The 27892-nt window shown below is 41.2% G+C and overlaps 1 protein-coding gene across 7 annotated transcripts in view; it reads left to right on the top strand.

Moving 5' to 3' along the window:
* arhgap32b (Rho GTPase activating protein 32b) overlaps positions 1-27892 on the top strand; it is a 125242-nt gene that overhangs the window by 45638 nt on the left and 51712 nt on the right. For all 7 annotated transcript variants that reach the window (XM_086307877.1, XM_086307874.1, XM_086307875.1 and 4 more), the window contains 3 exons: positions 15847-15952; positions 20519-20613; positions 20844-20928. In XM_086307877.1, the coding sequence (XP_086164003.1) occupies positions 15847-15952; positions 20519-20613; positions 20844-20928 (286 nt within the window). The remainder of the gene's footprint in view (positions 1-15846; positions 15953-20518; positions 20614-20843; positions 20929-27892) is intronic.

Raw genomic sequence — 27892 nt, 5'->3', positions numbered from 1 at the left:
TGTCCACCTCTGAATTTAACATAAATAATAATATTGTAATAAAAATTACAAAGTGTGCCACTTATCGCAAAGTTCATATCTGACCCAACAGCATCATTATTCATATATATTCGTATATATCCACATACGTATCTTAGATTTTTAATAATATATGCTGCCCAGCAGCCACGCTACTCTTTAATGGTTGGTTAATGGTTATTACAGTCGAGCATTTATTCCATGCCCAGTTTTTGCTGAGCAACAGATATACTTAATCAATAGCAGAGAAATATTTATGGAGCCATCAAGACATATTTCAGTTGAGCATTGATAGCTGCTGACCCTGTAGTGCTGTTTAAAAGTACAGCTGGAGCACAACAACATGCCGGATCAGAGCTTCCCCTTCATAGGATGAAAACAGTTCATTAGTAACTGGTAGAAATATGTGGATGGAAGTCCCGTCTGTGATGCCATATGTAGGACAGATAAACTGCCTCACTGGGATGGCAGCTAAACTGCTGGCTGACTGGAGAGACTTCCAGCCTGTGGATGAGATCCAAAACATGCATAAGGTTGAAATCCTGTGCGCTGCCTACTGATGGATTCCACCCTGTTTGCTGTCTTTCTATCCATTTATTGCTGCTCTTTGCTTTCCCAGATTTTTTCCTTTTAAATGGGAAATGACATGCATCAGACTTTACTTTTGATCTGCTCAAAAGAACATTTTATTATTATTATTGTTATTATTGATATTTCATAGCCGGTCAGAGAAAAAAGCCCAGTTTTCTATTGAATTTTCACGTATTGATGCCCTGAATAGAACATGCCATTTTTCCAATTGAGGTTTTTTGTCAGGCACGTTAGTTTCCAGTTGATGCTCCACGGATTATCCAACCCAAAATTATAAGTATCAAAACTTTATAAAAAATGGTCTGGTCTTATTAACTTAATATCTAGAATTTTAGTTATTGTACATTATCAGGATGTTCTTTGTGACCAAGACGTGAGGTGATGCAAGAGTTAAAATGAAAAACCAGAGTGCATCAAACTATTTGCAACATGAAATGTATTTAACTTTGCTTTTGGAACCTTGGGAATCCTGTTTAACTTGGAGTTAGATGGGAATCTAAAATAAGGGAGGAAAATGACACCTGTGGAACCTGTTATATGCAGTAGCAGAAGAAATGCAAACTGATACCCCTGAAAACCACGTTGTTAGTTGTTAAACCAAGAGAAAAAAAAACTAGTGGACTTTTTTTCTTCTTTCTGAGACAGAAAACCTATAAAATGTTTTAAACTGAGCAAATTATAAATGGACGAAGTCAGGAATTGGCCAAACAAATTCACCTCAAAATCCAAATCCATTTTGGAGCTGTGTGAAACCACTAATACATTTCCTCAGTAGTTGCTGATATGTGAGGTGCTTTGCTCCATGTATAACATTGCAAGCACAAAAAGTCAGTTTAGTTTGCTGGCTGATGTTAGCTGTGCTTGCAGGTTTTTTTCCATGTCGGTATCAACATCCCCGGTGCAGAATGCGGTTACACCCTGCTTTGGATGCTTGCTTATATTTCAGTTTGATCTGATGAAGCTGATGTCCAGCTGCTTTGTTGTTTAAAAGAACAAAGCAAAACAAAAAGAGATCAAAGTAGTGTAGATGAGTGCTGGTTAACACGGCTATCATCTGTTTTCTAGCCCCCAACACGTTTACAACTGTCATTGTAACATCTACTGACAGAACATTAATAATGTCTCTGAGTTCCCACATTATGAACTGATCACCTGCATGTCTTTGGACTGTGGGAGGAAGCCAGGTTACCTGGAGAAAACACACAGGGAGACTTGCTGACCCCATACGGGAAAGCCCCCGCTCACAGTGAGGTGCCACTGCTAAGCATCACATCACTGTGCTGCCTCTTAGCATTCTTGTCAAATCCAAAATCAACCAAAATGCAGATTTTTGTCCTCTCATGAAGCTGAAAAATCTCCAGAGAGCACCACGAGTACCGAGTTCTGCCATTTTTTCGTAGACACAAAACAAACAAATGTTACTGTGTTGCCTGCATAGTTGTCAGGCTTTGGTGGCGCTACAGCAGTGTCTACATGACTGATTAAAAGTGTGATAATCAAACATGGTTTTAATGATGAAGCTGAATGATAACACTGATTGTTGGGCATTTCGGCACTGAACCCAGCAACGTCTTCACCGGTATTGAAAAAGGTGTAATATGATGTAATCATGGTAGTCGTGAGATGCAAGGGTTCTGTGCTTCAGTTTCACAGCTCCGCACCGGAGTTGTCAGAATCCCAGAGATCTCACTTCAGAGGCTTTATGGTGATCACATTCAGGCAATGATATGATGTGCTTCATGATAGAACTGTGAGATTCTGATAGCTCTGTTCACCTAAGGCGAATGCAGAGTTAGTCATATAAATGTCAGGAGGCCATACCTTCATCTGTCTTGAATAGGACGCAACCCTTTGTTTTTAAAGCATGTGCTTTCAGGTTTCATTCACCAAACAACTGAGTTATATTTACACATCGGCCTACCGGCAAATGCCCAATGGCCAGTCCAGCTGTGTTAACCTGCAACCAAATCTGCAGCTCCACGCAGCAATGTTACGACTTGGATTATATCGTATAACTCGTAACTCTTATGCTAGCTCCCCCCTGTAGCCTACTGTCTGAAATACCCGACGGTTGTAATAATTCTTTAAGTGTTATTTTTTTGGTATTCTAATTTCACCGAAGTTTACTAAACTCAACAAACTTAATATTACTTACCGGGACATTTATTCTCTCCTCATTTTCTTTCGCCGAAAAATTGTTTCCTGCGGTGCCTCTTTCGCGCTTGGCTCTCCTACCTTTGCTAACGTGATGCTCATAGTGCAAAAGCCGATGCTGCATTCACTTACACTCGGATATCTGAGCTTCACTGTGAAAACATAACCGTCCATTTGATATTTGATTGAATTTTATTGTTTTAGCTTCGGGGTGGCACCTGGGGTGGCCAGTCTGGTTGGGAGGGTGGTATTTTTTTTTTAGAGCTCTGGCAGTGCTCATCCTTTTCCACCTTGCACAAAGAAGCAGTCCTGATGATGGGTTAGGGACCTTCTTCAGCCCTGTCCAGCTCTTCTGGAGCTCTTCAGGAGGAATCGGACTACCTGTGCAACCTCTGTAGGGTTAGATATCGCCTCATGCTGTCAGTTGTGACATTGACCCTAGCTTGTAAACAACAGAAAATGTGAGTAGGGAAAAGTGTCAGTGGCCTCCACCTGTAAAGCCACTGCTGTTTCCCGGGGTTGTACCACTGTTGCCTCTGCAGAGCACCTGTTGCTAATTTTGTTAACACCAAAGCAGCTGAAAATGATTAACAACACCCTCTGCTACTCGGCTGCCCAGGACAATATCCTGCAAGTTAACGTGATGCTATACTCAGATTAAAATGTGTTTCTTTTCTTTTTTGGCTGTGTGTGTGTGTGTGTGTGTGTGTGTGTGTGTGTGTGTGTGTGTGTGCGCGCGTGCGTGCGGTTTTTAGTGAAATTTCAGCTCGGTTTCGGGATATTCAATCACTGAAAGGAAATGTATTAAAACAACAGTGGGGAACTAAAACTAGTTCCACCTCTGTGAGGGAGAGACTTCCTAAGCCTTTTATACGTCTGAATAGCTGAAATGTGAATACTGTTCCAGTACCAAAGATGATATAGACTCATTTATGCCTCTTGCCAGAGAAAACATTCCACTGTATATAAAACATAAAGAAATAGAAATTGCAGAGAGTTAAAACCTTTCGCTTCCTTTTTGATGGTAATTAGCCCAAAGGCTTAGGAAGTCTCTCTGCGTCACGGAGGTGGAACCAGTTTCAGTTCCCCACCGTTGTTTTCATTCATTCCCTTTCAGTGATTGAATGTCCCGAAACCGAGCTCGAATTTCACATAAAAATTTCTGGAGCCAGAGGCAGCTCCTAGAAGCTGGTTATGTTATATTGGATAGCCAGGCCCTGCCCAGCTGCTTCTCACGTTAAAGTACAGTATGTTGATTCACAGACTAATCAGTGTCCTAGCAAGTCTGTCTGTAATAGCGATGAAGTTGGCTGAGTTTTTAAATTGCACACTTTTAAAACACAAAGTCATGGAAGGAACCGAAAGAAACAACTGTCACCGTCAGTGCAATAAACTGCTTTCTTTCAGTTCTGGACGTGCTGATTCACTAGCTTATTCCTTGTGGATAAATTATTGACTTGAAATATCAATTTAAACTAAACAAATTCACTTAATTCTTGTGAGGCCGAACATGAGGCAGTATACTCCCTGCAGCCCCCATTTGCTATTTGCTGGATATCTCTTTCACCAAACCAGTGCCATGATATTCTCTGGAGGGTAATATTGGCAGTTCTAAAAGTGGCATGTATCCATGTGTGTTCAGTTCAGTACAGAAAACATGTTTATGCTCTTAAGAGTTGCTCTCATAAATAGTGATCAGAGCCACCCAAACTGGCATTACTAGTTGTTGTTGTGCTTTGTCTGTATTTATTCATGTCTCATCTCTGACTTTGTGCCGTTTACCTTTAGACTCGCCTTCATTTGCAAATTACTGCTCGTCAAGTGAGTGATTTCCGTCTTGTATGCATGAATATTTTTATTCATGCTTTCAAATGCTGTTCTGGACTCATTCTTTGTGAGTGACTCTCAGATCAATATGGAAATTACTCTCAAAGTTTAGTTGACCCCAAGTCCCAAAGGTACTACAGAACTGTAATGGAAGCATCTCAAATTCATTTCACAGCAGGAGAACAAGCCTAAACATTCAGTCATAAGCATTCACTCCAGCCAAAAGAAGAACAACAGATGGTGTCCCCACAGCGTCCAGTTGTCGTCGTCATAACCAACCATCACAGTCAATCAGTCAGTCTGGGATTACACAGAGAGACGACGCTATGATAGGAAAAAGCCACAATCAGTCTGAGGAAAACTCACTGACACCATGACAGGATTTAAGTGTTTTATTTGTCGTTCCTTACATCAGATCTGGCTTCACAGATTTGTTCTTTTGTCTTCTTTGACGCGTGTCACTCATTAATCAATTATATTTATTGGTTATACAATCATAGAATCTAAAACATTACATAGTCTTAGTTTTTCATTAATGAGTATTAGGGGGTATTCTGTTTGTTATGCGATGGTAAACAAAATATCTTCACGTTTTGGTCTCTTCAAATAACTTGAAGATGACACTTATTGCTCTGGTGTTACAGCCACAGCCCTCTAATAACTATTCAGCCAACCCTGTAATGTACATACTGGTGGCTTGTGTCTGCACAGCCTGGCCTGATTAGTTTTGCTAATTGCAAAGTCTGCTTCAGTAATGGCTCAGATTGTTTATTAGTGGTGTAACCATTTTCTTTTCCACAGTTGTTTTATTGTCCTTTTCAAACCTCTGGGGAAAAAGGAAAAGCATGATGATAGTGGGCTAGACTCTCATTTTATAGCACAATGTTTAAAATACAAACTATAGATGTAGCCACAGTTTAGTGAAGTGCAGGTGTTGGTAAATGTTTTTGGTGTTTCTGTCTTGGCGCTGGACGTGATAAATGAACGGTGTGTCTGACTAACAGAGACATACTGTAGGCTAATCTCAAGGTAGCACCTCCCCAAAGCAAACCCTGCTTTATCCTCTGTTATTCTAGTGAGACCACTATGCGCAACATGATCCTCACGTTATATTCATAAGACTTGAAAATAGCAATTGAGACTCATCAGGAAAGGGTTTACTGAGCTTGTAGTTAATTTGCTGAACAGTAGATCTTTATGCAAATGGACTTTTTGCAGAGCTGCCCCATGCTTCCACGTTGGCTTCACTTTTCAGGCCCAGGAGCCACATCCATCTTTTAAATACAGTTTATGGTATTTGTCCACAGGACTTGGTTAACGAGGGCAGCACAGCATTTCCTGACAGCGAGGTCTGGGTTTGTATCCACCATCTGGCTGGGGTCTTTCTGTGGCGTTTGCGTGTTGTCCCTGTGTTTGCACGGGTTCTCTACGGATTCTCCGGTTTACGCCATTAGTCCAACAACATGCGCCGTTGGGTTAGGTTAAAATGACCACATGTGTGGTTGTGACTGCTATCTCTGTGTCTAGGGAGTAGCCTGCCCTGTGGTAGCTGTCATAGTCTCCAATGGAGCGTCCTCTTTATCTTCAAACTAGTATCTTCATTTGAAGGGTGAGACCTGCACCAGACGGACCTAAAAATGCATGAAAAACCACAGGATTTCTGTTCGTGGCTGAGGACATGTTGAGTCAGACATTCAGTGGCTCCAGTACTGAGGCAGCCTAATAGAGGAGAAATGAAAAAGTTGAGGTTCAGGATAAATGTGGGGAGAGATTCATGGCTTTCATTTTCAGAGCAAAAAACAAGCTGCTGTTGCTTTTCGTGGCGTAAAATTGTGATGCTGATGGAAATGCTGGAAAACTAGTCAAGACTGAAACTTTCACACAGTCTCGTATGTGGAGTTCGTTGCATTTGATCTTACACAATTGGAGAGAGAAAGATTTGACTCAGCAGGCCGGGAGCTTAGCAGAGGGAAGTTTTCTGTCAGTTTCTCCTCTTATCTGTTTTTGTGGCTGGGAAGAAGGTAGGCAGGAAAGCAGAGACGAGCGCTGTTCAAGATGAGCAAGCTTTTCTGGCTGCAGTCTTATAAGAATGTTTGACAGAGAAGCTGTGGAGGGCAGTCTCTTTCTTTTTACATGCAAACTCGGAGGCATTCTGAGAAGTCTGTGATTTCACTTCACTTTTGAACAGAAAAGGTGGCACTGGGCGAATAAAATGCACTAAAACGGTTGGCCTTTATCTGTGGTGTCTCAAAGTGCTTCACACTTTGTCAGTAGTTCCTCAGCCTTCCCTGATAAGTGCTGCTCAAAGCTTGTCATCATGCTCAGGCTGTGCGACAGTAGTCAAAAAATTCTGAAGGCCTTCTCACAAGTTATTTCATATCATTTACCGTGTGGCCAGCGAGCTGACTTTCAGGATAAATAACTGAAGTCAGGGAAGAGCCCAGATAATACTGGCCTGTCAGAGATACTTTGGTATTGGATTGATGTGTCCAGTATACATGGGAATGCTGCTGTAATGTATAAACAGTGTCTCACACTCTATTTTTATTTTTAAATCTAATCCAATATATCCATATTCTCTCATCACCACCCAAGAACATCCAGTATTGGTTGTTTGTGGGATGAAACACTTCATGCAAACTGATTTGTTTGTAATCACATTTTTTTTTAAATAAAATATTTCTTTCCAAGAATGATGTGTGGACACATCTGCTATGTGCACTCACATACTTTCAGACTAAGACACTTTTAACAGCACATGTACGATGAGCTAGCATGATACTTTTCGTTGCCATGACAAATGGATTATACCTTCCCTCCATAACTTTATCAAACACTTTTACACAATCCAACCAAAGCTCTCGATGGCTCTGGTTCAGATTCAGCACTCTTTAGAAGAGAACTGTCACAGCAGTGTGTTTGGGCACAGCGCTCTAGTGTCTCCAGTAGAACAAATGTTAGTTGGATTTGGTTAGTATGGAAGGAAAGAAGCTCCGCTGACTGGGAGGCCCGACTGGAGGATGGAGATTAAAGAGCTGAAGAACATTCAAAGGGATTTCCCTTTTATTTTAGAACTTTCCAGAATTACCTCTCACTAAATATTTAATCTTGCATTAAAGGAGGACGTGACATCACTGAGTCATGGAGTAGCTTTATTAGACTCTCCATCAAGGAGAACGTGGCATTTTGCCAATAAATAAAAGCCATAATACTTTCTGCTGGTTCTGTTCCAGTAGCCTCTCTTAAATTTATCAACCTAGTATATTGAATAATGCATAATGAGTCAAATGCAAAACGCCTGAAATAAAATAGAATAGAGTAGAATAGGCCTTTATTGTCATTGTACATGCATAACGAAACTGTGGGTGCTCCACACTATCAATGCTGGAATATACACTCAACAAAAATATAAACGCAACACCTTTGTTACTGCTCCCATTCCCCATGGGATGGACGTAGAGACCTAAAATTCATTCCAGATACACAATATAACCATCCCTCCCAAACAGTGGTCACAAATCAGTCCAAATGTGTGGTAGTGGGCACATCTGCTATATTGAGATAATCCATCCCACCTCACAGGTGTGCCACATCAGGATGCTGATCTGACATCATGAGTAGTGCACAGGTGTACCTCAGACTGCCCACAACAAAAGGCCACCCTGGAATGTGCAGTTTTGTCTCACAGCAAAATGCCACAGATGCCACAAGCAATGAGGGAGCGTGCAATTGGCATGCTGACAGCAGGAATGTCAACCAGATCTGTCGCCCGTGCATTGAATGTTCATTTCTCAACCATAAGCCGTCTCCACAGGCGTTTCAGAGAATATGGCAGCACATCCAACCGGCCTCACAACCGCAGACCTCGTGTAACCACACCAGCCCAGGACCTCCACATCCAGCAGGTTCACCTCCAAGATCGTCTGAGACCAGCCACCCAGACAGCTGCTGGAACAATTGGTTTGCACAACCAAACAATTTCTGCACAAACTGTCAGAAACCGTCTCAGGGACGCTCAACTGCATGCCCGTCGTCCTCATCGGGGTCTTGACCTGACTCCAGCTCGTTGCCGTAACAGACTTGTGTGGGCAAATGCTCACATTCGATGGCGTCTGGCACGTTGGAGAGGTGTGCGCTTCACGGATGAATCATGGTTCACATTGTTCAGGGCAGATGGCAGCTGAGAATGTCCCAGTTCTTGCATGGCCAGCATACTCACCGGACATGTCACCCATTGAGCATGTTCGGGATGTGCTTGACCGGCGTATACGACAGCGTGTACCAGTTCCCACGAATATCCAACAACCTCGCACAGCCATTGAAGTGGAGTGGACCAACATTCCACAGGCCACAATTGACAATCTGATAGACTCCATGCGACGATGTGTTGCACTGCATGAGGCAAATGGTGGTCACACCAGATACTGACCGGTTCTGGGTCCCCAGACCCCCAATAGCGCAAAAAACTGCACATTCCAGGGTGGCCTTTTGTTGTGGGCAGTCTGAGGTACACCTGTGCACTACTCATGATGTCAGATCAGCATCCTGATGTGGCACACCTGTGAGGTGGGATGGATTATCTCAATATGGCAGATGTGCCCACTACCACACATTTGGACTGATTTGTGACCACTGTTTGGGAGGGATGGTTATATTGTGTATCTGGAATGAATTTTAGGTCTCTACCTCCATCCCATGGGGAATGAGAGCAGTAACAAAGGTGTTGCGTTTATATTTTTGTTGAGTGTAATATAAGTAGCAAACAGCAAGAATAATTAGCAAACAGGAGAAATTAATACAATGAAGAGGGATATACAGTGGGGCAAAAAAGTATTTAGTCAGCCACCGATTGTGCAAGTTCCCCCACCTAAAATGATGACAGAGGTCAGTAATTTGCACCAGAGGTACACTTCAACTGTGAGAGACAGAATGTGAAAAAAAAAAATCCATGAATCCACATGGTAGGATTTGTAAAGAATTTATTCGTAAATTAGGGTGGAAAATAAGTATTTGGTCACCTCAAACAAGGAAAATCTCTGGCTCTCACAGACCTGTAACGTCTTCTGTAAGAAGCTTTTCTGTCCCCCACTCGTTACCTGTATAAAAGACACCTGTCCACAGCCTCAAACAGTCAGACTCCAAACGCCGCCATGGCCAAGACCAAAGAGCTTTCGAAGGACACCAGGAAAAGTATTGTAGACCTGCACCAGACTGGGAAGAGTGAATCTACAATAGGCAAGCAGCTTGGTGTGAAAAAATCAACTGTGGGAGCAATCATCAGAAAATGGAAGACATACAAGACCACTGATAATCTCCCTCGATCTGGGGCTCCACGCAAGATCTCATCCCGTGGGGTCAAAATGATCATGAGAACGGTGAGCAAAGATCCCAGAACCACACGGGGGGACCTGGTGAATGACCTGCAGAGAGCTGGGACCAAAGTAACAAAGGTCACCATCAGTAACACACTACAACGGCAGGGAATCAAATCCCGCAGTGCCAGACGTGTTCCGCTGCTGAAGCCAGTGCATGTCCAGGCCCGTCTGAAGTTTGCCAGAGAGCACATGGATGATACAGCAGAGGATTGGGAGAATGTCATGTGGTCAGATGAAACCAAAGTAGAACTTTTTGGTATAAACTCAACTCGTCGTGTTTGGAGGAAGAAGAATACTGAGTTGCATCCCAAGAACACCATACCTACTGTGAAGCATGGGGGTGGAAACATCATGCTATGGGGCTGTTTTTCTGCCAAGGGGACAGGACGACTGATCCGTGTTAAGGACAGAATGAATGGGGTAGAGATGGCACGATACCACTTTTTTATGTCCGATACCGATACCGATATCATAAATTTGGATATCTGCCGATACCGATATGAATCCGATATAGTGTTTTTTAATCAACAAAACTGTTTTTTAAAATATCTTGCTGCATTTTGCAAGTCTGCAAGTTCATACTCAAGTTTAAAACAACAACTACACTAAAGCTATTCTGTTATACCTGTATACAAAAAAAATATTTCATAGTTCAGCAATACTGATCAATCTAATAAACTTAGACCTACACCATCCTCCCTATTCTGGTATTTTAAAGAGTACTTAGCGTAAATATTAAGCAACCTAACTAATAGGGTTCCAACTCCCAGCAACAACAAAAATAAATAAATAAAAAATAGGGAACCACCCCTCACGCTCCACCTCATGATGCTTAATCAACGTAATCAACCTTAATTTGATGCAGTGTGAAAAAAAATGCACAGAAATCAATTATTTTTCAAGAAATATTAAATAGATTCAACATCTTTCTTCAACAAAATTGCAGACTGCACAGATGGTACCTTCCCAAAGGAAAATGTACTATAGCTTACTAGGGTATATTAGACTTAATAGTCACTATATACAGTAATTGACTTCTATTCATTTTACATCAAATTAAAACTTTGGGTGTCAGATAATTATTTATTAAAAGCTAGACATTTTAAATGAGAATAAGAAAGAAAAGTATGTCTTTGTGCCCCCTTTTCCCTGTTAATGCCCTATCGGCCCCCCTGGCTAAACTTTGCTAGATCCGCCCCTGCACAGTTACCAGCCGTCAGCTACGTAGAAAAAGATCCTGGTGTAGAAAGTAATATTAAATAAATTGTAACAACAGCTTATCAAGCTTAAACATGCTGCTGTTGTTCAGCCGCTGGTTTGCTCTTTCTGGCGCAAAGTGGACCAAAAACAAACAAGAGAGACTCACGACAGAAAAGCCGATCAGCTGATCATTAGCAGTTTCACGATTGAAGTAGCAGCCGGAGAGCGAGAGGCAGTCGCTCGTTAAGCTTAACGTGGGAATGCTTTACAAACATTCAGAGATGGACTTACACACTTGCTTTACTTCTCTCGGGATAACTTTGTCGGAGATGAAATGCCAGGTTGCTAGCGAAGCTCCAAATGCTATCCAGACCACCGACAGGTCCCGCATGCCACAGCTGCTCTATCACGTGATGCATACTGCTCCGACGTTCTGAGGCGAGTTACGGCGTGTTGCAAGTTTTGTGAGGTGCTTTCGTGATATTTAATGGATCGGATTACATTTTTATCGATATCCGATCCAGTAATTTAGGTCAGTATCGGACCGATACCGATACGTAATATCGGATTTGTCCATCTCTAGAATGGGGCCATGTATCGTGAGATTTTGAGCCAAAACCTCCTTCCATCAGTGAGAACTTTGAAGATGAAACGAGGCTGGGTCTTCCAACATGACAATGATCCAAAACACACCGCCCGGGCAACAAAGGAGTGGCTCCGTAAGAAGCATTTGAAAGTCCTGGAGTGGCCTAGCCAGTCTCCAGACCTCAACCCCATAGAAAATCTGTGGCGGGAGTTGAAAGTCCGTGTTGCTCGGCGACAGCCCCAAAACATCACTGCTCTCGAGAAGATCTGCATGGAGGAATGGGCCAAAATACCAGCTACTGTGTGTGCAAACCTGGTAAAGACCTATAGTAAACGTTTGACCTCTGTTATTGCCAACAAAGGTTATGTTACAAAGTATTGAGTTGTATTTTTGTTATTGACCAAATACTTATTTTCCACCCTGATTTACGAATAAATTCTTTACAAATCCTACCATGTGGATTCATGGATTTTTTTTTCACATTCTGTCTCTCACAGTTGAAGTGTACCTCTGGTGCAAATTATTGACCTCTGTCATCATTTTAGGTGGGGGAACTTGCACAATCGGTAGCTGACTAAATACTTTTTTGCCCCACTGTAGATACAAAACAAAAATATATATACAAAATAAAGCGAGAGGCACATATTAGATGGTGCTTGGAAGTAGTCCAAAGAAAAGACTTCATCTGAATGGAGTCTGTGTGAGTGGCTTGAGTGATGAGGGTTACTAAGACCATGGCTCAGTTTGGTGAGGTGGGTGGGCAGAGTGGGGTGTGGGGGGATATAGTGTTTGTTAACAGTCCCAGGGGAAGAAGCTGTTTGTGAGTCTGGAAATGTGGGACCTGATTGACCTGAGGCGCCAACCAGAGGGTAGCGGGTCAAACAGGTGATAGGTGGGGTGCAAGGGGTCACCTGTGATGACCCTGGTTTTCCTGACACAGGAGGATCTGGAGATGGCCTCCAGGTTATTCTTCCTCAGGACACAGAGGACGTGCAGCCGCTGCTGGGCCTTCTTTACCAGGGTCAAGCATCATAAACCAGAGGACTTTGGTTTATTATGAGTAAAATCAGTTTAAGTCAGTTTCCTCACTTCAGGTCAATCAGCGCAGTGCAGTTACAGACAGCTATATCTCCCTGACCTGTTGTTCAGTCATGTCTAATCAAGGCTTTTTATTTCTCAGGCTTTTCAGCGAGGGTCTTTGCTAGGTTGACTGGCTTTATCGGGCCCACAGGGAATCAGGTCATATCTGTACTGATGAATGTTCAGGACCTTGTTTTGGATTTTGCTGCAGTTGGAATGAATAAAATGCTTTCACACTACTTTTGTTGACTGTTGAATGTGTCAGTTGGTATAGAGTGTGTTTATTGTTCAGTGGGTCTTAGCCCTGGTTTTAAATCTCTGACTCTACATTAAATTGTCAGGCAGAAGAAAAGCATCATACCTTGAGTGAATGATGAAGTAATTTACATGAAAAATTCTGTAAAAAGGTTTGGGAGTAAAGAGATGTAGTCATTGCTAAAGTTGGCTTCCGATATCTCGTCTCAGAGTCTCGAGCCCTTAAGTCCAATTATCTCAATGCAGAGATCTTGTCTCAGAGTTAGTTCGGTCTGTCATCTTGCAGCTGCTGCAGATCTTCCATTCTTCCCAAAACTGCCTTTTTTTCCCCTCTTTCAATTTCCTCTCTTGTCTACAATGGTTAAAACACATCCTTGAGGCAACTGTTTGTATGTGAATGAGTGAGAGTGTGTGTGTGTGTGCGAGAGACGGCTCTATGGAAACAAGGTCAGTTCAGACAGATGTCTCATCAACTTCAACTTGTTCTCTCAGAGTATTGCAAACTCATTTGCCCTCATCAAATTATCCACTGTTCATGTCATGTTTCATTTCCTGACTGTTACATTCGAGATGCCTCGAACTGGACCCTGCAATCCATACATATTAAGTTTATAGTCATGGACAAGTGATAAATCCTCTTTTAAGGATCAGCATTTTATGTTCTGCAGTTTAATAGGTTTAAAATGACACTTCCAGACATTTATTGAAAATAAACCCAAGCTTCACATCCTTTTGATTACTGGATATAAATGATTAAAGCATAATAAGTGATTCGTTTTAGTGTCTAAATACAGTATTTTGCCTTCTGGCATTCCACACAGTTGTGAACAATTCAACTGATACATTTGTTTAGTACCTGAGGCACTGATCTCAAAGTATACGAAACTGAACATGCTTACATATGAACTTACTTCTTCACACACCCAAATAACCCAGAACATAAGGAAATAATAATAATAAAAAAAAAAAGCAAACAAAAAAACTACATCTTATGCAAAAGGTACAGTCTGATGGGAGACTCTAAGGTCGTTGGATGTTGCTAGGATAGTAGTCTGTAGGATAACTTTGAAGTGAAGTTCAGTGAGCTCCTGTCCTGAAGAGCACCACAGATGTGATGTTTGGGAGGATCTATGGTACTGCATGGGGAAGTCAAATAAACAAACTGGTACCCAAAAAGTTGATTCTGTGTACCTGGACGCAGCGCTTTCAGTGGGAGAAACATGTCCACCCCAAGGATCTGCTCTGCCAGCACAGACAGAGTAAAATAGAGTGCCAGAAGGATTACCATGATTTATACGTTGGGGGAACCAAACAACCTCTGGCTAAGCGGATGGCACAACATAGAGCTAACTTTTCATGCCAGGATGAGGATGTACACATCTTGGGCAGGGAGGAACACTGGTTTGATTGGGAAGTCAAGGGGGACATTTCTTTCAGTGTCATGATTGCAGCAATTCCCCAACTCTCTGTGAATGGTACTCAGCCATTGATCCAATGGTCATCAGAATCAGAATCAGAAAGGGTTTTATTGCCAAATGTTGAGCGGGTTTACAACATTAGGAAATTGCTGCGGTGCTTCAGTGCAAACATACTGTTATAAATACTGTTATAAATTAAGCTTAAATAGACATGAAAATAAAAATGAGAATAAGAATTAAAAGTGCTAAGTAGATAGATAGATATATACATGATATATACATGAGTGCATGACAATTTGCATTAATAACCAAGAAATTGAAGTCATGGCCCATTGTTCGTCAGTGGTGCTAGTGCCAGCCCTTGTGCAAATGTACTGTTTATAAAGTTGGGGAAAGTCAGCTGAGACTGAAGAAGACTGAAAACGCTACGTCTAGATGAACAGAATCAACTTTTGGGGATTTCCTTACCTAAGTGATTGAGCATACATGAAGATGTAACAAACCGGTATGCTATGTGGCTAGCTAGCATCACCCAACATGCTGTTCTGCAGTAGAATTTTGTAAACGTAGTAATTGTTGTAGAGCTTGTATTTAAAAAAAATAAAAAATAAAAAATAGAAAGAAATGTTATTGTAATTAACCCCATTGAAGAGAGTTGGGTTTTGGTTATTGATAGTTTTCTTTTATTAAAACTTGTGACACGTAAAGAACTGTAAGTGTGAAGAGTGCTCGGTTATTACAGCTCACCTCGGTATGCTCCACAGAGCTGGTAGCACTGTGCAAAAGATTTGAGCCCACCCCGTTTTGTTTTTTTTTGAAAAAAATATTTCTTTATATTTTAATGCAAATATAGTATCTCTGGTTCAACTTGTCTTTAGTATGCATAGAGGTGGTCAGCATACTAGTACAGGAGTCTATAACCATCCGTAAAACCCAGCCTGTGTCGTACCAGTGGTGATGGGAATCTTGTCAAAATTTGATGGAATTATGAAGGTAGAAAGTGGACTTTGATCCACCATGTAATACCATCTGGAAAGCGTCTGATTGGCAGTGTCTTTGTTTTTCAGTATGACAATAATCCCAAACGTATTATTTTATATTTTCCTAGCAAAATATAAAGGAATAAAGCTATGTATTAGATTTAAATGCATTGAAAAGCAACATTTGGGATTCTATTTATTCACTCGTACTGGATAAATTCATATTTCATGAAGTTGAGATCGTTATACCAGGCATTTGGCATAGCACTTTCACATATATACATACACTAAGAGTGATACTGTGATAGTCCAGTGTGTGCCATTTGAGTTCTAAGCTTCTGTTTGTGTGTGTCTGGCTGCAGGGGTCTGAGACCTGGACGTCATCTGGAGGACGACGACCTTGTGCCTGAACTGGCTCACATCCATCCCAGAGAGAGACCAGACTGGGAGGAAACCATCAGTGCCATGGTGAGAAACACTTGACTTTTTTTAACATGGATTTTTAATTAGAAGCATCATCCATCTTTTCTTTTTCTTCTTTTTTCTTTCTTTCTTTTTTTTTTTTTAAACCTACCCACTTATGCTCAGAGTGAGCTGCTTGAAATATCACCCTGTGGCTGGGTGACTCCCCCTCGCTGGGTGATGGTAACAGGGTGTTAAAGAACCGTTATAAACCAGGTTAATAGTGCTTGCTTGTCAGTGAGTACTACATCTAGAAAGAAATGTGGCCTGTGAAAGTAATCTGATGCAATCTTTTTTCCAAGGAGTATGTACGTGTTCCTCATTCCTTCATTCTGATGGGACTTTAAGTTTGTGTGTGTGTGTGTGTGTGTGTGTGTGTGTGTGTGTGTGTGTGTGTGTGTGTGTGTGTGTGTGTGTGTGTGTTTTGTTTCCTTTTGTTTTTTAAATGCACTAAGACACAATTTCCTGTATTCCTGTATTCAGACTGTTCCAGATAAGGAGAATATACCTTTAACCAGTAAATGAAAAATGGATTAAGATTCTTACATCAAGCAGGCTTATCACTGTAACGTTCTGCTGATTGTTGATTGTTGATGGTAGAATATTCGGGAGGGAAGAAATGTCATAAACTGGCTTGTTGCAACAGTGGCATCCTGTTATAGTACGACAGTGAAATTCAGCGACAGTGAAATTCAATATATTTGTATACATTTAATGCAGGACTGTCAGTTTCTACCATCAGTTCAGCTCCATCAACAAAATACATCATTAGTATTTGCAAACATTAAAAAAGCTTTGACGAAAAAGGGAACCAAAATCCAGGTATTTGAGGTCCAGATGACTCCAGCCTGCAGGGGAAATTGTGCACCTTTCACTTTTGCCATGCATTTGTGTCGCCAGCTCATTTTGCTGTGTTTGTCAAATGTGATCTATGTAAAACCTTTAAGTTGAACTTATTGTTTTGTCCTGTGATCACCGCACTTCAGTAAAGTCAGTCATTCCTGACACGTCTGATCCATGATCCAGTGAGAACACCTCCCCACCCTGTCGGCTTGTTTGTTGCCTGTCACTTCCTTATCAGTCTGTTTTTAAGCCACTGGGCCGATGACATGTCTGTCTCTCGTATTGAAAACTGTCTCTCTTTTGCTCCCAAAAGCCTGCTGAACCTTAATGCAGACTGTTGGTGTTCTAAACCTACCACACTCCAAGCTCTTCGCACAGATCGGTCATGTACAGATCGGTCTGATTATTTCATCTCTCCGTGCTCGTCCCATTCACCAGACGCCATTCATTCATTATTTCCTTTCCTCTTATTTAGTTCGGGTCTTGCTTCCTGCATCGGCAGCACCGTGAAAATGAGGCCGTCTCCATGGTAACATGTCGAGCCACCCGTGGTTGGCGCGTGGTTGGAGCGGTATCACGACTGCTCATTTCGATCGGGCAACAGAGAGGAAGAGAAACAGCAAGAGAAATCTGAGCAACCTATTGAATATTATTTAGAGAGGCGGTGCTTTTAATACTGCGTGTGTGCGATTGTTTGCTCAGTTTGCGATACGGCTGTGTCCACTGGGGCACTATGCATCATTTATGTCTCCAGTGGTTGGAAGACATGATGAAAAGAAGTGTGAACAACTTGGTGTAAGCTGTCACACCAACGCCCTGGTGCACTGTGTAGGCTAGATCATATTCTAGTAGAACAAAACCCGCACGCACCCGTGCAACGTGATCATCATCAGCAACTTAAATACCTGCAGTCTACATGACATGCAACATTCCTATTTTAGCAACGATACAAGATAATTCGGTTCGTTTTTTATTTTATTTTATTTAGATTTTATTTTGTCTTACCAACAAGCACTTGTTTATGTTCAGATACAGAGTGTTTGTCTGTAGTGGTAAAAAAGTTACAACTGTAATTGTAGCGAGTGATGTAGCTTTAAAATGAAATCAAAAAACGATGTTAGTAGCTCACAATCCCCCCCCCCCCATTAAATCTTCATGTGATGCAGAAACGCAGCTCTGGCTGTTTGATGTGTCCGGGCTTCTTGTTGTGTATGTAAAACGCAAGGCATGATATCGCCCAATGAGAACACAGTGAGTTTATACATGTCGTCAGAGCTGTGAAAATGAGAACTGTGACAGGCACAATACTGTGTTTTGCATTAGCACTGTGAAACGATGAGATTATCACCACGTTTTGTGTGGCAGATGACTGAAAAACAAAGGTACTAAGTATTTTATCGCTGTTCAATTCATAGTAGGATGCAAGAGGGTAGATGTAAGTGTGTAGTAAGCTTTATTACCAAATAGGACTAATCATTGCAGCCAGCTCACTGATGGTTAAACAAAAACTGTAGTAACCAATATAACCACCTTCTCACTGGCAGCATAACTTGAGAGAGCAAATTTAATCCTGCTGTACAGAAACAGCTACAAGTGCTCCATCTTTCACCTCTACCTGGGCCCTTTTAGCACCTGGAATAGAGGTGGTGCAGAAAGTCTCAGTGGTCTGACCGCATATGCAAAGCACCGTACCTGTCAGCGGCTGTGGTGAGGTTACAAGCTGAATGAATGAAGCTTTCACAGTTCTGTAACCTTGCCTAAGTCATGCTCCTGTTTTCTTACACAGCTTCACAGCGAGTAAATCCACTGATTAAAATCTGCTTACACTAAAGTAGATTCCCCAGACTCTTACCACATCTGCTTTTGATTTTCAGTCTAATTTAAGCTAAATGATGCGAATGGCTTTATTTTTGAACACGATAACAACCAGAGTGAGTGGCTGTCGGTGAATCTGTGTGGGGAGTGGTCTTTTAGTCAGAGACTGCAGAAATGCTTCTCAACCAACTGTGCCTGATGCTTTTAGATGTTCAACATAGTTTCCAAGTCAAACTGTTGTTGTTATTGTTCATAATGCTCAGATTCTTCCATCTTATGTATAAGAATTAAATGACTAAAAATAACAGTTCCTGACTTGATTCCTGCTACTGAGCATGAGTTAAAAATCAGTCGGTTCTGGAATAATCTTCATACAAAAACAGGACTGACTGTGATATTTTAAGTCTGCACAGTACACACTATGGACTGAACGCTGTTTCATAACATGTGTAAGTGTGCAAAGACCTTGAAACACTCCCTCGGCTTGTCCATTAACCACATGTATGTGAGGCATTCATGACATTACTATACATTTAAATTAGGGATACACAAATGTAGCTTTTTCCAGCACTAATATGCTACAGATGTCTGCCAGGCTGCATTTAAGTGTTGCTTTCGAAAATAAAATGTAATCTATGTAATGTAATAAAATGAATCTAGTAATTATTAGTAAAATAATAATAACAACAATAATAATAATAACAATAGAGTGAAGATCCAATTTTGATTGATCTCCTTTATTTGCAGTCATGTTATTTCAGCTCGGTGTGAGAGGAGGATTTGCGTCATACTGCTGTTATTTACAGTCATCCTTACACACATTGTAAAGGTGACAAGAGAAGTGAAATATTTATCAAGGTGGCAGCAGGTTATGTTATAGGAAGTGCAATAAAAGCTTCGGAATCAAACATAACAAGAATGAGAATGAGCAACATATGAGAGAGAAGAAAACAAAAAAGCCTTGTTGTTGATGAAGCTGCTCAGCTGTCAGCTGACCACAGTCTGCAGTTTAGTCAAATATTATTGCAAAGCATATAAAGAAAAGCTGTTGGTGATGGAGGCGTGAAGTATCCTCACGCTGCTGTTGCTTGACTGTTAACTTCCTCCATGCTAAGTTAGCGTTTCCGCTACCAGCTGAGACGCTGCTGCTCACGGCTGGCGTGGTAAACACTGAACAGAACTACAACAATCACCCTCGTAGATGTGCCCATTTTCACCCATCAGGCCCTAGTTGGCATGTGTACAGGTATTCTTCAGACATCTTTAACACTTGTGTTTTCTGCTCTTGGCTCTGTATGATGTGAGTGAGGGGATATCCCTAATAAAACTATTCTGACTGTGAGAATAGAAAAGCCCTCCCACATGCTGTTCAAACCTTCTGCAGCGAATCAGAAGAAAGCTGGCTTAAAGGAAGACGGGCTTGTTTTAGAGGGTGAATTGAGATAAATAAGGATTAATGTGTCCTGTGAATCATGCAGAATTACTCTGCCAGAGTCCGAGAATAAAAAATATGAAGTTTAAAACAGCAAACGGAAAGTGCACATATGAAGCAATTCAAAGACCAGGATGAGCTGGGAGAAAATAATAATTCTCAAAGGAATCATACTGTTGTCCAGTCAACTAACAAGCTGCACACGTGTCAGTCAGCAGGATCAGCAGGGCTCAGCTCATCCAAACACATTAGATGGAGTCAAACAGCATATTGCTGTACAGCACTGGTTACACAAGGCTGTTAGGATTTTTGGAAAGTCATTACCTGATCTGATCTAAGCAAACTGGTGCTACACATAAACCTAATTAACTGAATGATGTGCAGTTGTATGAATTAGCTGGCTCCGCTCATTAAATCGATGCTTTGGATCGGACTGGAAGTGTGAGCTCTCATGTTTGTGTGCTTTGTTTTGGTTTTTTTAGGCAAGGAGTGCTGAGATCCCTGAGCTGAGGACTGAGCCCCTCATGCGCTCATGCAGCAGCAGCACAGCCAGCATGAAGGTCAAGAATGTCAAGAAGTGAGTGGGCACGTGGACACACAAACTCACAGCTCTCACATTTCTCCTCTGTCCATTTCTGATATCGCTCCAAACTGGCTGTTTATCGAGTCTGTTTCTGTGCCTGCCTCGTGCTTTCGCTCCCTCTGTTTGCATTGCCCTCGGCTTTTTCTGCTAATCATACACACTCCAAGCTGTTACCATATGAAGAGAATGAAGTGCTAACCAAACTGTGTGTGTTGCATTTGCAGACTTTGCTTCACCAAGGGCCATTTCCCAAAACTGGCAGAGTGTGCTCATTTCCACTATGAAAATGTGGACTTTGGTACAATTCAGGTACAGTCTTGAAGCTTTTTGATTCCTTCTCTTGAATTTCTTAATGCTTTACAAACACCTGGTGTGAGAAAGGGTTAAAGCTGGTGCGGCATGTGTGCATCAGTAGCATGGCTTTTAAAAACTTTGATTGGGATTATGAGTTTAAAATTACAGCGCCACAAATGTCAGCGATGTTGTGGATGAACCTTTGCACAGCTTATTGAAAAATACTCGCTCTCACTGAGAAGAAATTGGCTGATGATATTTGTAAAGACTGAATGAAGCAGGACTTCTCCACATGATGTCAGGTAGAACTTTTTTGCCATTGATGCATGGAGATTGTTGGTGTTTGCTATGGTTTCCTGGTTCCTTAAATGCCCCATTTTGCTAATATAATATAAATATAAGATCTTTAAAAAGTTTTCTTCTACCACAGTCTCTCCTGGAGATTCCTCCACATAGCTCCCTCATGTCTTTGCCTTTATTAACCTTAGTGGCTGTTGAGTCCCAAGCTGAGTCACAACTTGCTTTGCCAGCAGTTGTCTTTGCAGTCTGTTTTGATGTTTTTAAAAGTCCCCCCCATGCTTTAAAATATCCAAACTAGGAACTGTGAACCAAGTGTTTTTTAATCCCACCTGCACCCTGGTTAAATATTTGAATTGTTTGTTACACTTTCTGTGTGGAAAAGGATTTTTTTTTTAACTAGTTAAAAACAAAAAAAATCAAATGGGAATGCCTGAGTAACTCAGTGAAAAGCCTGTGCCCCTGTAGTACAGGTATGTCTGATATTTCATTTGATTATTTTATTTTACTGTATTTTTTGGACCATAAAGCGCACCGGATTATAAGGCGCATTAAGCGAAACAAAACAGTCAGATAAGTCAAACTTTACTCAACTCATTCTTCTGGCTTCCTCCACTTCCGTACCATTGATTCATTAATGTTGAATTCTCTGGCAGCTGCTCTATTCCCATGTTGTTGCAGTATATTAATGACTAACCTTGTGTTGTGGATCGATTATCTCAGTTGTTCTCCTGACTGAAGTTTGGCCCGTGTATAGCATCCTGCTATGCAATTGCATTTGTCCCTGACCATCAGGAACCTTCACGTTAACTTTTATCGAGTGGAAAAAAGTTAGCGTTCATCCTCCAGCTTCACTGTGTTTATGTTATGCTAACATAGCTGTGTAGCTAGCGATCACGTAGCACATCATTATATACCAGCTAGCCCAACTTCAGTAACCCTGCAAACGTCACTGCTGTTTAGTTTTCTGTCTTCATTTATGTTGGAAGTGATAGCAGAGCTGTACGTTTGAATTTCTTCAGAAATCTCTGTCAGAACATGCTATTTCATGTTTAGGTGGAAGCTAGCAAGCTAACTTCCTGCGAACTTCTAACTCAGTTAAATTTAATAAATTCTGTTTTCATGGATGCCTGGATGTTAAACTTCATTGTTACACCTGGTAAAGCAGCAACACTGATCATTTTATTAAAGATGAAAGAATTTAGACAGTTTTTAACTCTCAGTGATGCTGCAGTGTTCGTTTGTTTTTGGGACCTGAAGTGGGCGGAGTTTCGGACCAAGATTACTCCGTGAGGCTCCTGACTACAGTAGTCATAATGCTCCGACAACCCATCAAGCCGTGTGGCTTTGTAGGTTAGCAAAGTAATACTAAAACATTTTTGACAGATTCTTGTGCGTCATGTACCACATAAAATCGGTTCAAGGTCAGTAAGCACAACCAGAATAGTTGGGTTGCGGTCACGTGGTTCTGATGACGTGCGGAGGCAGCGCGATTTTTGAGTGGAGGGCGGAAGTAAACATGGAGGACACTGTGGAGAGTCAGGAGAGCAGCTATTGTGCAACTTTAGACCCCGTTTCTCGGGAGAGATATAAACAGATAGTTAAAAAATATATCGGACGTGATCCGTATTCTTTGAAAATGTCCGAATACACCACAGAAGTAAAGGATTTGCCTACTATCGAGGATGTGGATATCACCAACTACTTGGTCCTACAGACTTCTTACTACACTAGGCAGCAAATGAAAGCTTTCAAGAGTCTGGAGGCGTACAATTTTTTTGTCAGCGGGTGGGTCCACAACCTTGGAACAAAACGTCTCCGTGATGGATACAGTTTGGTGTTTGCAAGGGTGAGTGTTTGTTCTTATATTGCTTTATCTTAAACACGCTAACAGTTAGCGGTAGCGGCTTTAACGTCAACAAACATGCCACATCCTTAGGACTTTGTTAGAGTGACAGTTGTTTGTTTCAAGGTAAACCATTCTCAGCGGTCTAACGAGACACCTCTGAAGACTTGGGTAATTGCAAAGGAGGATGGAGAAGTGATTGCAGCTCATTGCAATTGTATGGCAGGGTTAGTAGCCTGTTCTCCACTGTCACTAGGCTCAAATCCGGGCTCTCAGCCGTCTGTTGCATATCCAAAATCGCCTCTGCACATCGATGCTGTTCTGCCTTAAGCTTCATTCTTTTCTCTCGTTTGAGAACTGATTCCGATCTGGGTTTTCGTTCGTAGCCGAGATTGACCGTCGGAGCCCAGTCCTCCGACTCTTCGTCATCCAAAGCACTTGGGCAGCCTATAGTCCCAATCAAGTCAATATTAGACTACTAACTTAAAAGCACTAAGTAAACGAGAATTTAACGACAACCTAATGCTAATAAGTTCGTTTGCAAACATAACATTACCTCTGACGAAGTGGTCGCTGCAGACACGGGCATTGGCAGACTCTGCTCCTCCCGACTGTAAACGTAAATTTAAAATCCATTTTTTCCTACGTTTTTCGGTTAGAATTTTCCATTTTTCTCCTCTTCGTTGGGCTATTTTTGGTACCCTAAAATACCGTTTATCAGTTTCTCTGGTCGACCTACTGGAGCATCCGTAAACACAACAGGACATAGGCATTTTGCGTACTGTCTGTCTGTGATTTTGCGCTTATCTTTTTCACTTCCGACCGGCAGTCAAATTTCGCGCTTTACGTCGACGTCACGTCTACGTCAAATGAAACCTAGCTATTTAACATAAGGCGCACTGATGATTTTTGAGAAAATGAAAGGATTTTAAGTGCGCCTTATAGTGCGGAAAGTAGTTTATTTTAGTTTTACCAAACATTTATTCACTGATCTTTTAAATGTTTAATTTTGAAGTTGTGCTTTACGTTTGTGAAAGATGATGATGTTCAGCACCACAGTGCAGTAAATACAGCTGATCTCTGACTCTTACTTTGGTGACTGGTGGGGTTGTGAGGTTAAAATATCTATCTTATGAATCCTTAAACACATTGTCAAGAGGAACTGTGCTGCAGTCAACTGTAGTGAGAGCTTTTTTTTACCCAGCCAGTTTTGTCATTACTACAAGAAGCCAGTAGGGGTCACTAGTCAGCTAAATCAAACCCACTGCTATTGCAACGGCAGAGTGAGAGTTTGCTGTGTTGTATTTTACGTGCAGGTCATTTGTTGATCTAACTCCACCCGTCCACTCATTGTATACATCTCAAGCTAATTTAAATTGTCTACAGCCAGTAGATTGGTTGTCCTTTTGTTTGGCCAGCTGATCCTTTCCTGGTTTTCATATGCCTTTAAGTAGCCTTGTGTCTTTGTGTTGCCTCCTGTGTACTTTTAGTATTCAGTGCAGCTCCTGCCTCTTCTTCTGAGCCAGCTGAACCCCAGTGGAAACTCATGTCTTCTGTGTTTGCTTAGGGATTAATTATTTGCTATTTGTTCCCCATGTCACTCAATATATTATGTCTTATCTCGCCTCAACCAAACATGTTTGCTTGTTTAATGAATTGGTCACAACTGCATTCTATTTACTTGCTCCCTAATGATTCTGACACGGCATAAATAGTAAAGCTTTTTATAAATGATAAGTGAGAATGTTGATGCCCAAGAAATCATTCAGGGTGTTTCATAGACACGCTGCTGCACATTTTTACATCTTCTTCACAGATTCTATGAACAGCACAGATTTTCACATTAACTATATTTCATTTTTCCTTATGCATCTCCACCATTGAAGTGAAAAAATCCCAAATAAATAGTAATGTATGTGGAGCAGGTCCAGTGAGGTTTTATGTTTCCTCTGTGCTGGACTGAGGCAGGGTAGGACTTAGGTTCAGCTTTGGAATTGGGCCTTCTGCTGGAATACTTATTCCATTATTCCATTATTATTATTTCACTTCCATAATAAAAATCTTTGCCAGAGGAGAATGTGAGTCACACAAAGTTTTGTTGTGGAAAAATAATAATGGCACAGTCCCACAAGCCCTGAGAGCACCACCTACGTGGCAGTCCTTTTCTTATGATGCTGGCTTTGTAGATGGAACGTTTGACTGACAGACTGTCAGTCGTTCTGGCAAAGATGGAGACATGGCTTAACCTTTACTTTCAAAGTCTTTTAAATCTTCTCTGTGGCTGCTCACAGAGTGGTCTGTTCATTACATTTTAATGTGTCCGTGTGCTCTGTGTTGATTCACTGTTTGCTCCGTTTTGACACAAAGAAGTGGCATTACTGGTCACATGTTTGGGGTTTTCAGCCAGTCGTGCTGCTGATGAAGTGCTGTTCTGATGTAATCGTAAAAGAGGCCGTTTCAGACATATTATTTTTGGAGATTTGGTTAATGACAAGTGCTGAATAGTGTATGCACACTTGAGTGCAGCCAGCTACACATTTTTGTGTCGATTTGGGTTTTAAAAAGCCAAAATGATGCGATGCAGTCTTACACTTTAATCAATTCAGATTCAGACTATAAAAAATGAAAACAATATCATGCATTGCTTTTGTCCTCAGAGGGTTTCTTTGCAGTGTATTGACAACTGTGACTTGCTGTGAAATTTAGTCCAGACATCGTATTCCTCAGAGGAAGAATCTGGTTTAAATGTTAAATAAATGAAAACAAAAGCATAACCTTACAGTGGTGTTGACAAAGTAAGGTTCTTCCAACCTTCTTCTGTCTGACTGTACCTTAACAAGACTTCCAAATTAATCTAGTGCAGAACTTTTTGCTTATTTAGTTGCTTTGATGTTAGAGAAACTTGTTGCCTTAAAATACTGTTGCTCTAAAAAGATTTGCAGGCCATACAGAAAGGATCTAATGACAGCAGCTTTTCCTTTTTGTACATTCTATGCTGTTACAAATCTGAATAGAGTCACTCCAAAAAGACTATAATTGATTTGATGATGGTGCTGTGACATCAGACACAAATGCATCACAAATGATCTTTGGAAAATATAAAAAAATATCTTTTTATCTTGACAGCTGTTCGAGACTAATTATAATAACCATTATGCCTAATTTTTGCACTTCTGAAAGCATTTAAAAACAATGGCACTAGATAGAAGGTTGTTACTAACTGACAGCTGACACTTCAATGCTACACTATATGAACAAAGAATAGTATATTTAGGTTTTTCTACAAATATCTATGACATTTGTCTGAGCTTATTTTCCAACGAGGTCATTTGTGGCATTTCTCTAAGAAATACGTTTGATTGTGGTTCTTATGTGAAGCCACAGGTGGTTCAGAATAGGTTTTACTTAAAGAAAGGAATCCTGGAACGTATCCCAGCTGTCATAGAGTGAGAGGTGGGGTACATCATGGACAGGTGACTGGCCTGTTGCAGAGTTTTCATCTGGATTATGATAAATGTGAATGTTTTATTTCATCACTTAGAGGGGGAAAAAAAGATGTTTTTGAATGTTGGCACCGAATGTCTAACACATGTAGTAGTAGTGGTAGTAATAATAAGGACTAAATCTGTGACCTTAGCTACATCCTGGTGCCCTGTGGCTGCACAGTCATGTATGAGTTTGATTTGGCAGACATTGATGTTTTGGAGCAAACAGAAGCAGGAGTGATGGCTCCAAGTAGGACTCTTGTTTGTTTCTCTGCAGCTCTCATTAGGATGAGTAAGCCTTCCTTTCTTTTAATTGAACTAGCTTCAGGCGGATCTAGCGCAGACTTCACATCAAAGTGAGTGGTCTGAAAAAATGCAGTTTAGGTCATCTTGCTATGGGTGGCCATGAAAGTTTGTATTGATTTTGGCACAGTACTGTTGGTGCACTCTTGAGAATCTATTAAATGTCAAAACTTAGAAACCTATTAAGTTGGATGTAGAGAAGGTGGATGAATTGGTATTGATTAACCTTGTCTGACACTTTAAATCCTCTGTGCATTGGCTAAAACCATTCCTAAGAGAATGGATAAGTCCCTGCTGATATTTGTGTCATTCTGTGCTGTTGTGTATGCTGTCCTCCACTCTTTCTGAAGCTAGTGCTTGAGGCTGGAATCTGAAGTATGCAGAAGAGACCTCAGCCAACTGAATTCACTGCTGGTTATTTAATCTACTTGAGACAGATATGGTTTTGCACCAAATGATATACACGCCATCTAAAACAACGTTGATATCAGTGCATGCGATAAATGAAATGACAGGTGAACAGTTGGATGTGAGATGAAAGGGCAGATTTAGATACTCTGGTCAGACTGATTTTGTTCTGTTCTTATTGTATAGGTCACAGCAGTAGTCAAGGAGCTTTAAAAGGTAAAGACCCACAATATTAGATATATTACCCCAATAATTAGGTAATTCTTTATAAGCCAGCACATGGTGACGGTAGTGTGAAGCCTTTAAGGTTCAGGAAGAGGCAGCGCATACAGAGTTGAGGATAACAAATTGAGCAAAGCACAAACTGTAAACTACAGAAGGTGCTCAGTGCATCGTGGATGTTCCTCAGCAGCCCGAGCACCTGATCCAGCTCTAAGCTAAATGAATATTTTAATCCTAATGTTAAAAGTATAGATGTGTGTGTCTCCTGAAACTAAACTAGAAGCTGATTCCTCTCTAGAAGACTGATAGCTGAAGACTCGACCTTGTATTCTATATTAGTTGTTAATTTTTAATTAATACTGTTTGTCAGAATGGCTCTGGCCTTTCCTCTGTGACCTGGCACACTGTCACAGTGTGT

Source organism: Aulonocara sp. 'chitande type north' Nkhata Bay, linkage group LG10, assembly GCF_057382095.1.
Source record: "Aulonocara sp. 'chitande type north' Nkhata Bay isolate Kocher_YH1m ecotype deep benthic linkage group LG10, A_spYH_male_GT1.1, whole genome shotgun sequence".
Lineage (NCBI taxonomy): Eukaryota > Metazoa > Chordata > Actinopteri > Cichliformes > Cichlidae > Aulonocara > Aulonocara sp. 'chitande type north' Nkhata Bay.
Note: the sequence above shows the minus strand (reverse complement) of the source record. Positions and strands in the feature narration are given on the sequence as shown.